General features: G+C 55.1%; 1 protein-coding gene across 15 annotated transcripts in view; it reads right to left on the reverse strand.

Moving 5' to 3' along the window:
- The window catches only part of IQSEC1 (IQ motif and Sec7 domain ArfGEF 1), a 467,442-nt gene that overhangs the window by 32,024 nt on the left and 422,735 nt on the right, over window positions 1–12,683 (reverse strand). For all 15 annotated transcript variants that reach the window (XM_033091241.1, XM_033091183.1, XM_033091158.1 and 12 more), the window contains one exon: window positions 1,393–1,554. In XM_033091241.1, coding sequence (XP_032947132.1) covers window positions 1,393–1,554 — 162 coding nt within the window. The remainder of the gene's footprint in view (window positions 1–1,392; window positions 1,555–12,683) is intronic.

The following is a 12,683-nucleotide window of genomic DNA, read 5'->3' on the forward strand; positions in this document are numbered from 1 at the left end:
CAGAGAGCAGTTTAGAAATGGCTGCAGGGTGGGGGGGTGGGGGGAGGGGGAAGCTGGACCGAGACTGTCTGGGGCCCCATTCACTAAAGAGATAACCTGCTTCCCCTGAACTGTTTCCTCATACCGGTTTAAAGGGGGGAGGGACACTCACCACCCTAACAACGCAGCAGGCCAAAACGAAAACCCTGGGCAGGGAGAACGCAGCCCACAGGGCAAGGCTGGCTAAGGAAGGGCGCCAGCAGCATGCCCCTGGCATAGCAGCCACCACCAAAGGCCCTGGCTCACTACACCTCCTGTGTGTGTCTGCATGTGCCCATGTGTGTGCTATGTGTATGACTGAATACATACATGCACATGTGAGTCCGTGTGTGGGGGCACCCAGGCCAGGTGCTCCCCATGACCTGTGGTACAAAGAGGTCACAGAGCCCACCCACCTCCCCCCAGGGAAGCATTAGAGGCAGCAGGCGAACATGTGGCCAGGCCCTTCCTCCCTGCAGACGGCCTGATCCCGGGGGGGCACGCCCTTCGCTTGTCCTTTTCCCTGATGAGCCTGGCTGGACGGTGAGTGGCTCGGCTCTCATTCTGATGGCTAGCTCTTTGCCTGCTTTGATTTCTGCTCCTGGACTATCACCCAGGGTCAGCCCTATCAGCTCGTAGCTGCCTGGGTCAGAAAAGTCCTCACTCGCAGGCCTGGGGAGCAGCAGAGGGTAGACAGGACACCTGTGCTAAGCCATCCCTATCCCACTTTCCTCGTCTGTGAAAGGGGTCATCGATCCCTGACACCCACCCGCATGGGTAAGATGAGGATACAGGCCTGACACAGAAACTGCTCTGTAAACTCAAGGGTCCAAACACAGGTGCCTTTCTACTCAGGGCAGTCTGAAGGAGGAACAGAGAGATTTAGGGTACGTGTGGGACAGGACTTCTCAAAACTGCCAGCAGATCCCAGGGAGCTGGGAATGTGGGGTCAGGAGGTGGGGGTTGGCCTCTCAGCCCACCACCCCGATCTCCCATCCAGGAAAGTCGAGAAAGTCAGTCAGGGGCGGAGCTGTGGGTATGGGGCTAGGCTCTGGACCAGCTGCCCCTATTCCCTTGCAGGGCATATATCAAGGCCCTGACCTCCAAATCCCCTGCCCCCCGCCCAGTGCTGGGTGGCTCGGCCTGACTGGAGGGGGGGTGCCAAGGGTGCATATGGGGGGCACCTAAGGGTCAATGTGCGCATGCATGGTGGCAAGTTATGATGCATAAGATGGTGTGGGGGTACCCAGGAGCTAGAAAGAGGTAAAGGGAAGATTTGGTGTATGTGCTGCAGCAGGGTGAGCCAGATAGGTCACGGAGCCTGTCACAGGGACGTGACCAGCGCCTTCCCCCCCCCCCCCCCCCAGAACTCACTCTAGCACGTCGCGGTTGAACTGCTTCTGCCGGTTGCCCAGAAATTCTCCGATCATTTGCCGGCTGAGGCCCTTGCGCTGCAGCAGGAAGTGGGCCACCCCGACAGGCGTATCAGGCACGAAGCCACGCTCGATGAGGTACTGGATGCCTTTCTCGGGCTTCCTGGGGGCGGGACAAGAGATCGGCTCAGGCCTGGCAGCCCTGGTCCCTCCAGGCTTCCTTTCCACCTCCACAGGCTCTCAGGGTGCCCCAGCCAGGCCTGACCCACCCTAGACTGCAGGCACCCTGTCCTGTCCCGCCCCGAGCCTTCAACATGGGGAACCCAGAACTGCCCAGACCCTGTACCAAGAACGGCAAGACTGGCCCAGTCACAGGAGCGTGGCCGTGGGAGCTGGAGCATGGCCCCACATGCCAGCTCCACACAGAGCCGGCCCCTGCTGCGCAGCTCTCTGCTCCCCTCCACGTGGAAGCTGCCAGCCGTGCCGCACTTCAGGCAGACTGGAACCCCCTGCGCAAACATGCTGGCCTGCCCTCCGCCCGCCTGCCCACCCAGCCATGGAGAACAGTCTCTAACCCCTGCTGGGCACTTACTGAGCATTACTGTCTAAGCACCCTACACATGAACTTACTTACTTCTCACACTCCTAGCGATTGGCACTCTTGTTTCCTGTGCCAGTTACGAGCCCAGCAGCCCTGTGACTTTGCTGTAGCGACGTAACACTGAGTTAACACAGGCAGCGCCTGGAATGCTGCACACAGTCAGCACCATGGCAGGTTCTTAGGGTTAGCCCCTGTTCATATCACAGGAAACGGTAGCACAGCATGTGCCTGGCCACCTACGAGGGGTCGGGCACACGCAGCTCCCCCAGAGCCATGGGCAGGGAGGCCCCTTCCTCCCCTGAGGCCTCTGTCCTCCTGCCAGCGGTGTGGTGTGACGTGAGCTTGGCTGCCCTCACAGGCAGACAGGGTGGGAGGAGGGGGGCCACATCATGTCCCTCGGAGGGCAGGTGTCCTCTAACAGCCCCCGAGCCCGAGTTGCTGTGGAGCACTTGGGGTGACCTGGCACTCACCAGTGTGGAGTCCCCGAATCACCCACCAACCCAGCAGGCAGAGGTCAGCGTTCTGCTGTCCTCTGGGGGTTTGGGGGGCGGGGGGCTAGTGTCAACCCGCCCGTCAACCCAGAAGGTCCCAGCTGACAGTGTCCTGCAGATACTGGGTTTCCACATGCAAGCAAAGCAAACCTGCAGCAAGGTGACCCTGTTATTTTTATCTGGAATGACCACACACCTGACCTCGCCCTCAGGAGCTCGGCTGGGAATAGCTGCAGGACAGCGGGCTCCTGGCACTGACGTAGTGACAAAGTGGCCCTGTTCCCCCACCCCTGCCAGGGCCCCCTGCATACCCCGTTCTCCCCCATGACTCTGGGGTCGCTAAACTCCAGGCCTGTCCAGCCACTCAGCCACTGATGCTGTGGCCAGCGGAGGTCACACTTCCTCACCGACCATCTCCATGCCCCCACAGGGCCCCAGCCCATACCTGCCTCTCCTCCCTCACTTCTAGGTGAGGGGTCACACCTGAACCTGTATTCTGGTGTGGCTGCGCCTCCCCCACTCAGGTGCCCTGCGTTACCCACCTACCCCTGGCCTGCCTGGGCCCTTGAGGGCCTGATATGGTGCCCAGCTCCAGGCACAGCCAGCCCCTGCTTCCCCAGGGGGTGGCTGCTCTACTTTCTCTGCTGCCACCACTCCCTCCAGTGTTTCACGCAATGTCATGCAACATCATGGACTCCAGGAGATGGGCTCTTCCATCCTGGAGAAGCTCCAAGCACAATGGGAGAGTGGAACACACTGCAGAGGGACAGGCTATGCAAGGGGCCCTGGAAAGTCGATTCTTCCTGGATTAAGTACCACGTGTGTCCTCTGTGCCAGACACCACTCAGGACAGCCACAGGGAGCAGGGCCAGCCATAAAGGCCCCGCAAAGTGGCAGGCTGCAGTCCAGTCTGAAGGGCAAAGCGACTGAGTGATGGCTGGAGGACGTGGGGAAGGGCTCCTGCTGGTGAAGCAGAAGCCTTCTCTGAGTAGGTGACACATAGTGACCAAAGTGATTAACCAGCTTTCCAGGTGGAAGTTACAGCGAATGCAAAGGCCTTGGGGTGGGAAGTGATTCCATAGATGGAGGACCAGCAGGCTGCTCTAGGGTGGCCTGGCGGGGCGGGAGGAGTGCAGAGTGTGTGGGCCAGGCCATTGGAGAGTCTGGTCTTCCTGAGTGGGTAAGAAGTCCCGGCATGCTGTGAGTAGGGCATTGACAGGACCCGATGTCCATGTCTGAGGAGCTCCCTCTGGCTGCTCTTTGGGGAGCAAGGCCAGGCCCGAGCTGGGAGCCCCACTGGATGACTCCCACAAGTACCCAGGCTGTGGGGCACAAGGTGGGGAGATGCAGCTGGTTGCAATATAATTTGAGGGTAGAGATGATACTATTTGCTGGTGGATCCGTGTAGGAAGCCGATGGCTTTCAGCCTGAACCAAATGTGGGAGGGACTGATGCCACCTGGCCGGTTTCCCAGCAGGATGCAGGAGAGGAATCTGAGCTGGCCGGGCCTTGCCCAGTGACCAGGGACTCAGCGAGCACTGGAGAGGAGAGGCGTGGTGGCAGGAGTACAGGGAGGGCCTGGGTGTGGGGGGCTCCAGCGTCGGGATGGGTATGCTGGCAAAGGAGCCTCTGAATGACCTGACGGCACGCAGCCAGCGCGCAGCACATCTGCTGTGAGTCACTTGCCTGTAGGCCCCCAGCCACTCTTGGCAGTGCAGTAAGGCCCTCCCGCCTCCGGTGTGCTCCTGCGGGCCCTGCCAGGGGGTGGTCCTAGGTCTATCTACCTGCTCGTTCACAGAGCTTCCACAGTGACTGAAGGACACATGCCCGTATGTCCTGTTAAGCATCACACACGGAGACCTGCCGGGTGAAGGGATGCAGAGGGGTGAGCTGTTAATGCTGCCCCCCCACTGCTCCCACCCCTACCTGCCTCCCCTCGTGGAAGTGAGGGGCCATGGGATGTGCTTTGGCCAATGCACTGTGAGCAGAAGAGGTGAGTGGCACTTTCTGTGGGAGCAGCACTGTCCCCTACGGTGCCTTCCCTTGCCACTGAGAACCCAGCAAGCCACACCAAAAGGAGGTTTCTGCCCATCTTGGCCCCAAGAGATGTGATGACCAGAGCCCTGGCCAACCTACAAAGGATGCTGCCTTGACAGAGAAATGCACTTGTGCTGTGTTAGCATGACAGAGCACAGATGCAGGGAGGATTAGTTCCAGCTAGGGAAACTGGACCATAGGGCATCATGTTCCACCCCACAGCACAGACACAGTAGCGGGGTTCTGGCCCCTCCCCAACTTTTTCTTTCTCTTGCTATGACGGTACCATAGGCCTCTGAAAATTTCTGACTGGGACACTGGGTTCTAAGGAGTGAAGAGGGCTCATCTGACTCTGGACTCTAGGTGTCTAGCAAGGGCCTGGCCCACACAGAGCATGGCCAACAAAGGAGAAACGAAACGTGCCCTGTGTGCAGGCTTAAGGGCAGACACGACTCGGAGAGTGGCTGCCTTACCCTGTGTCACAGGAACTGTTTTGAAACCTTCCAGGGTCTCCCAACCCCTGCAGGACAGAGTTCTGGGCGCCTCATCCCTGGTTCACTTCTGCATTCACTCCACAAACAGGACTGAGCCCCTATTCTGGGCTAGATACTGTGCACACCTGTGTCCTAATAAAGTCCCCATTCTTGAAAACATGCATCCTAGTTGGAGCATAAGGGAGGGAGAAAAACTCCCAGGATACAGAGGTGCTCACAGCATAGGAGTCAAGGCCATGGCTTTGGGCCCAAACACCCGCTCCATTTACTAGCTGGGTGACCTAGAGCAAGTGACTTACCTGTGCCTTGGCGTCCTCACACCTGTAACGGGGACAGCAACAGTGTAACAGCAGTTACTGTGAAAAGGACGTGACGTAATGCCTCTGAGCCCTCAGAAAACATTGGCTATGTGGCTGGAAGTAAAGGGTCAGCAATAGGCAAACCTAAACCAAGTGACCTGGAGAAGGCGTGGACTGTAGCCGGAAGGGGCAGGGAGGGAGGGAGCATCGACCTGGGAGCCAGGAAAGGGGGCCAGCTAGAAGGCAAGGCCAGCGTAGAAGTCTTGTCTGCCAGGTAACAAAATGAGTTCCAGTAACTTGGCTCCAGGTTGTCCGGCACGAGAAACAGTGCCAGCATTTTTAACTGACTCCTTTGCTCTAAGAAGCCCCTAAAATTTCACTCTACCCTCCCCACCCCATCACTGCTGCTGAAAACCCATTCTGCCCAACTCTGTGGAGCCCGCTTTCCCCAATTTCTCTGTGGATTCCCCCAGTTGTTTTTTTCCTAGTTTCCCTTACTTCCATCCTCTAAGGGCCCAGCAGCAACAGGTGCCAAGTATGAGTTTCTCCACCGACACCTGAGCCCCGCTGCTTCCCTGCAAGGCTCTGGCAGGGCAGACCTGGTGGGAGACTCTGCAGCCCCGCCCCCACCTGCCAACAGCCTGGGCTGGCTTCTCCAGTCAGCGCTGGCTCAGACTGAGCCGTGACAGAGCCCACGGTGGCTTCCCTCACAGCACCTCCCGTCCCTGGGCTGCGAGCGGTCAGTGCTGAGACCACGCCTGTGGGGCTCTCGTGAGGGCAGCTACAAGGCCGTGCCTGTACTTCAGGACCACGACCTAAGATAACCGAATGTTGAGTGCTTCGCAGGCTCCTTTCCTGGCAGGAGGCTGGAGGGTCAAAGGAGTTTCTCCTGTCCTTTCAGCTGCTCATGCAGCTGACAAGCAGCAGCAGTGGGAGCTGCCCAGCACCTTCCTGCAGGGCATCTGGTCGGCGGCTTTCCACCCCCACCTCGAGCTCCACAGCCTGCCTCGGGGGGCTGACCTCAGCCCCCCCCCCCCCGGCCAGTCAGAGCCCTGCATCTTTTTGAACACAGCTGAGTGGCTCAGAGAGCCAGCAGTACCAGCAAGGAAGAAGGCTCTCTCTCCCTGCGGGGCTGCCTGGAGCCAGAACTGCTGTTGGTCTTCCTGCCCTGGTCAGGAGATTGGCAGGGACGGGCCGGCTCTGGGAAAGACAGCTAAGAGATGCCCAATAGCTTTTCAGATGCTGGAGCCACTAAAGGGCCCCCTGCTTAACTGTTTGATTGGGTTCCTTTCACTTGCAATGGAGAAGGCCCTGTCAACACAGGACCAACACAGGGTCGCTACACGATATATAAGGGTCTCTATACTATATATACGTGCGGGGACAGAGTCCCAGAGAGCAGTTTCCAGGCTCTCGGCCTCACGTGGAAAGGTGCTGACTCGGGTAGTAGATGGCCATCAGCTGTGGCTAATCGACCATCAGCTGTAACCAGTTAGCCAATTAGCCACTGATATAACTGCCGCGGCTGCGTTGGTTGGTCAGTTGGCGGGTTGGCAGGCAGAGAAGCGGACAGCAGGTTGCAGGTTGTGTGGCTCCAGCCTCCAGTGAGACTATAGTGGTATGACTCCCCTATCTATGGCTCCGTGAGTGTTCCTTTTTGGCCTAGCCACATCCTGCATTCTTATGTGGGGAGCGGGACTAGAGGCCCCGCAGGCCGCCTCGCACGACAAATGGTGCAGCGAGCATGGTCTCTTGCATGACAATAAGGGTCTCTATACTATATATAAGGGTCTCTATATTATATATAACTATACTATACCTACAATGCCTGAGCATCCTCCGAGGTCAGTGGGCCGAGCCACCCTGGTGACCACTCTCAGGCTGGCCCCGGGGCTGGGATGCACTCACCAAGTTCGGCAGTAGAACCCCGGCACGCCTGATGTGCCCCTCATTTTGGTAACCCAGGCTCAATTTCCTGCAGTGTCCTGCAGAGAAGCGGCCACCTTCCATCTGCTCACTCATGTCCAGGGCCAGCGAGCTCACCACCTCCTCAGAATGCCTACTTCATCCAGCTCTTGATTTTCACAAAGTTCTTTCTGATTCTGGGCACCCACACTGAACCTAGCTGCTGGGGTCTTCCTTGCACGTATCCCAGAGGGAAGGTGGAAGAATGACCCTCTAGTGTGGCTGGCACACCCTGCAGGGCCTGCCTTGGTGCTATCTTCGTCCCTCAGGGACTTGGCACCAGCACCCAAAACTGGGAGAGGGTTAGGGACCCCTGGAGTTCTGAGGGTGGCGAGGACCACAGGCCAGAGTGGCTCATGTTCCTTAGTAGCTCAATGTGCTCCTAAGAGAACTGGTTGTTTAAACTGTCAGCACTACCAGCAATGACAAAGAGCCTTGGGGTCCCTCAGAACCCTGGAGCCAGCACTTCTGCTTGGGTGGCCTTGCGCTGGGGCCTGGCTCTATCTGAGCCCTGGGTCCCTAGAGCCCAGCTTCACAGGGTTACTGTGAGGATTTAAGAAGATGACGCACATGAAGTGTTCAGCACGGTGCCTGGCAGCTTCAATGCACATCCCTACAGGCTGGCCGTCGCTGTCCTTTTCATTAATCACAATAAGCAAGTTAGGAGCAAGGCCATGGCGTTGCAGGTAGCACATCAGGGGCCTCACCCTAGCTCTGCTGCTTCTCAAGAGCTGGCCAAGCCCTGCACCCCGAGCCTGCCTCTGTCACAGGCTGAGTGCAGCTGACCCTGTGGATGTTGGAAGGGTGAAATCTCAGAGCACCCCCAGACTCACAGTAGTGCTCTCTGCCTCCCTCCTGCAGCAGTTCCGGCAGCAGGGGTCACTGGGCAACCGGTGGGCCACGGGCTGGGTGTGGGTGGAGAGGAGGCCTGCCTCCCACTGCAGGCCCTGGGCTGGAAGGGACCTCAGAAGCCCCCGGGAATAGCTCTAGTCCGAGCAGGAGTCCCAGTACACCGTCACACCGGGTGGCTGCTGAGGCCCTGACTACATGCTCCTTAGAGACAAGGTGCTCACTCTCTTCTAAGGGCTCCTGTTTCATCGCAGAGCAGCTCTGGGGATGAGGACACTCTATCAGAGGTGGGTGAGGTCTCACCTGGTCCACCTGTGACAAAAACTGGCCTGGACTACGATCACCTGGGCCCTTGCCAGAAAGTACATGGTAGGGGCCTCCAAGAGGGGAGGCAGGTAGCCTCCCCTAAGCAGAGGTGCACAGCACAAGAGCCGGGGACCCTGGGGCGGGATGCAAACGGCTTCCACCAGCAAGCAGATGGTAGGTTGCATGAGGGCCTCACTGGGCGCCCATCAGGACTGCGGGGTGCCGACCCCAGGTCCCACCACTGCGGCAGCCCCAGGACCACTGCTCCAAGCCTGTGGCCTTCTATGAGTGGTGTGGCTTTGTCTCCTGGAATCTCATTTTATACCTGTGGTCCAGTGAGCAGCTGGGGGAGCACAGGGCTGCACATGGGTAGCAGTTCCTACACTGGATTTTGAGGGGATGTGTTCAGGAGCTGGCTGGCAGGGGTGTGAACTCCAGCCTGACCACCTACCAACTCCGTGACCTCAGGCAAGGCACGCTCTCAGAGCCCCAGTTCAGCCATCTGTAAAGTGGGGTTAACGACAGCCCTGACTCCACAGGAGCACATCACGTAAAGCATGACAAGCTCCCAGAACAGTGCCTGGCATGCTTTCAGCACACATAAGAACTGGCCATCCTTACTACGTACGACTGCTCTGCCCACCAAACCACATGTGGGGTCCTCCAGAGCCCCCTCCTCTTGGCCCTAGCTCTGGGCGCAGAAGCCCCAGCTGCCACCCACAAGTATCTCCTTCCTTGATGGCAGGCTCCAGGCAAGGCTCTTGGTCCCACCATCTCTAATCCTCACTAGGCCTGAGGGCAGGAACCCTGTGCCCGTTTTCCAGGTGCAGCTGGTGAGGCTCAGGACTGCAGGGAGCTTTCAACACCCTGTGGCTGGTGTGTGGCAGAGATGGGGCAGAAACCCCCCTGCCTCTGGCTCCTGGACCACCCCCTCCAGTGCTAGGAGCTAGGTGACCATCCCCAGAGCCTGTGAAGGGCAGACTCTCGGAGGAACATCTGGGTGTCAGGCTGACAGGCTGCGGACGGGTCCGACCTGCCAACCCACAGCCGTTCCTCAGGTCTCCTTTGTGTTGCTTTTCTTCCGTCTTACAGGCTCACCCACTTTTGATACATCATTCAGATCCTCCATGTCCCCTTGAAGAAAGGGTCTATGCCAAGAAAGCTCACTGCTGGGAGTGGGCGGGAATAACAGCTGTCTGGGAGGCTGAGTGGACAGGGGAGGCGGTCAGGGGGTATGGGCAAGGGTGGCAAGCTGGGAAGGGCGGGAGATGGGGGACAAGGTACCCACAGGGAGCCACGGGGAGCAGAGGTAGGCAGTGGAAAGGTGGGAGGTGGTGAGGAGGGATCTTTTGGGGAGGGACCCAGCCTCAGGCAGTAGAGGTGCTGCATGTCCACTAGAATCTCCTGTCCTCGGTCATCCTCAGCCAGCAGCTCCAAGGGACACAACGAGCCTGTCATACAGGGTGTCATGTGTGGTCTCTGGTCCCTTTCCCCACATAGGAAAGCAGGATATGGTGAGGCCAAAAAGGAACACCCACGGAGCCATAGATAGGGGAGTCATACCACTGTAGTCTTGCTGGTGGCTGTGTTGGAGACACAGGAAGCAGGAGCCACACTATCCACAACCTGCCGTCCACTTTTCTATCAACCAACCCACCCCACTTGCTAGCTGCAATCCGCCGTGCTAACTGCAATCTGCTCTTGCTAGCTCAGCCACCATCTTCTTGCTAGTCCCCATTTGCTGCTAGCGTAGCCACGGCAGTTATATTAGTGGCCAATGGCTCACTGGTTACAGCTGACGGCCAACTAGCCACAGCTGATGGCCATCCAATCACAGTTGATGGCCATTTACTACGCGAACCAGCACCTTTCCACGTGAGGCCGAGAGCCTGGAAACTGCACTCCTGGCTCTGCCCCGCAACTAGCCACATCGCAAGGCCTCAAGCTTCCAGCTCCGGTTCTGCTTGGGGCTCCGTCTACTTAAGCAGAAGCACCAGCTCTCTCAGGGGCCCGGAAGCTCCAGGGGAGACTGGCAGGGGTGCTCTGAATCTGTGTAAGAAAAGCACTTGCTTACTTCCATAGCACAGTTTTGGAAAAGCGGTTTCTCCTCTGGGCCTGCGAACGACCAGCTGAGGCGGTAAAGCAGGGCTCAGAGGTGTGAAGGCCATGCTGGGAGAGGCCACGCTCTCTTTGACGGGCAGATGGGGTTCCACAAGGAACCCAAGGGCTCCTGCCATGGGGCGGGGGAAGGAGCTACCCCCACGGCTGTGCCCACACCCACACGTGGTCAGACGCACTGCTCTGTCCTCAGTGCTCCCACCCAGCCCTGCTACGAGTGTGCTCTGCAGCCATGCGGCTGGCTGTCCTAGCACTGTGCTGCCACACACAGGGGCCATGACCACATGCGGCCGCTGGCTGCCTGCACCTGGGAACTGGCTTCACGAGTTAGCTTTCATTTCAGCTTAAACAGCCACCTGTGGTTGGACCTCAACGTTGTAAAGGCTCAAGTTACTTCAAGTTAAACTCTCAGCTGAAGGCAACTCCAGTGAAAAGTCCATCAGGAGTTTTCAAGGCTCATAATGAGCCGATTCTAAAATTCATATAGAAGAATACCTACCAAGAAGAGGAAAGACAATTTTTAAAAACAAAACAAGGGTTTTGCCCTAATAAAAAAACATAAAAATCTGATGTTGGCAGAGAAATAAAAAGTGGATCCCCTAAGCATCAGCATAGAGCTTCATAAGTATTTTTAGTCTGTTCACTGATATAATATAGGTGTTCAATAAACATTTGCTGAATGAATGAAAGGATCCAGGAACAAACCCATGTTCAGGTAGAAATTAGATGGAATTTCAAGTCAGTAGACAAAGAACAAACTATTCAATAAATTGGAGACAACTGGCTAATTTATAAGGTGTGATAAAAAAATACAGTGAATGTTTAAATTAAAAAAAAAAATTACAGTAAAAGACACATTGCTATTAATCCCCCTCAAAATACTCCCCTTCGCATTGAACACACTCATCCCATCGTTCTGGCCACTTTCTGAAGCAGTTCTGGAAGTCCTCTTTCTTGAGTTTCTTTAGTTGTGCTGTTGTGGCTGCCTCGATGCCCTGAATCGATTCAAAACGTTTACCTTTCATGGTCATTTTGACTTTGGGGAAGAGCCAGAAGTCACATGGGGCCAGATCCGGTGAATAAGGTGGGTGAGGACACACTGTAATGTTTTTATTTGACAGAAATTGCCGTACCAGAAGTGATGTGTGACACAGAGAGTTGTCAAGATGGAGGGTGAAGTAAAGACACTCACGAAAGAGGTCTTCCAGAACTGCCTCAGCAAGTGGCAAGAACGATGGGATAAGTGTGTTCAAAGCGAGGGGGAGTATTTTGAAGGGGATTCATGGCAATGTGTCTTTTACTGTAGTACATTTTTTAAATTTAAACATTCATCCTATCTTTTGATCATACGTTGTATGTAGAATAAATGCCAGCCCACATCTTGTACCAGTCTCCAAAACAAATGCCCGGCTAAAGTCCTAAAGAGTATAAAACAAAACTGGAGAAGCACTGAAGAAATATTTTGAAATTATATTTATGACTTGGGGCAGATCTTTTAAAATACAACATGAAAAACCAAAGTAATAAAAAAAGATGATTTGACTAATTAAAATTTAAAACTTCTGATGATTTGACTAATAAAATTTTAAAACCTCTTATCAGAATGGTGACTACAGTAGTAATACTGTGTTATATATTCAAAAGTTGATGAGAGTAGATTTTGAAAGTTCTCCTCATAAGAAAAAAAAAATTTGGAGCTACATGTGGTGACGGATGTTAACTAGACTTATTGTGGTGATCGTTTCCCAATACATACAAATATCGAATCATCGTGTTGCATACCTGAAACTAATGTAATGTTACATGTCAATTGTATCTCAGTTAAAAATGCAAAAATAATTGAAAACTTGTTGGATGAAAAAACATAAGCAAAGTTAAAAGATGTATAATTAAAAACCACTGAATTGTACCCTTTATAAGGGTGAATTGTCTGTGAATTAAATCTTAAAAGAACAAGTAAAAAAAAAAATAAGACAAGTGACAGGAAGAAAACATTTGTAATTACAAAGGATTAGTATCCACATTATATAAAGAACTACCAGTAAACCAAAATGACAAATAACCTAATAGAAAAATGGGCAAAAAATAAGAATAGACATTTTATAGAACAGAAAACCCAAATGGCCAAAAGA

Source organism: Rhinolophus ferrumequinum, chromosome 2 (assembly GCF_004115265.2).
Source record: "Rhinolophus ferrumequinum isolate MPI-CBG mRhiFer1 chromosome 2, mRhiFer1_v1.p, whole genome shotgun sequence".
NCBI classification, from domain to species: Eukaryota; Metazoa; Chordata; class Mammalia; order Chiroptera; family Rhinolophidae; genus Rhinolophus; species Rhinolophus ferrumequinum.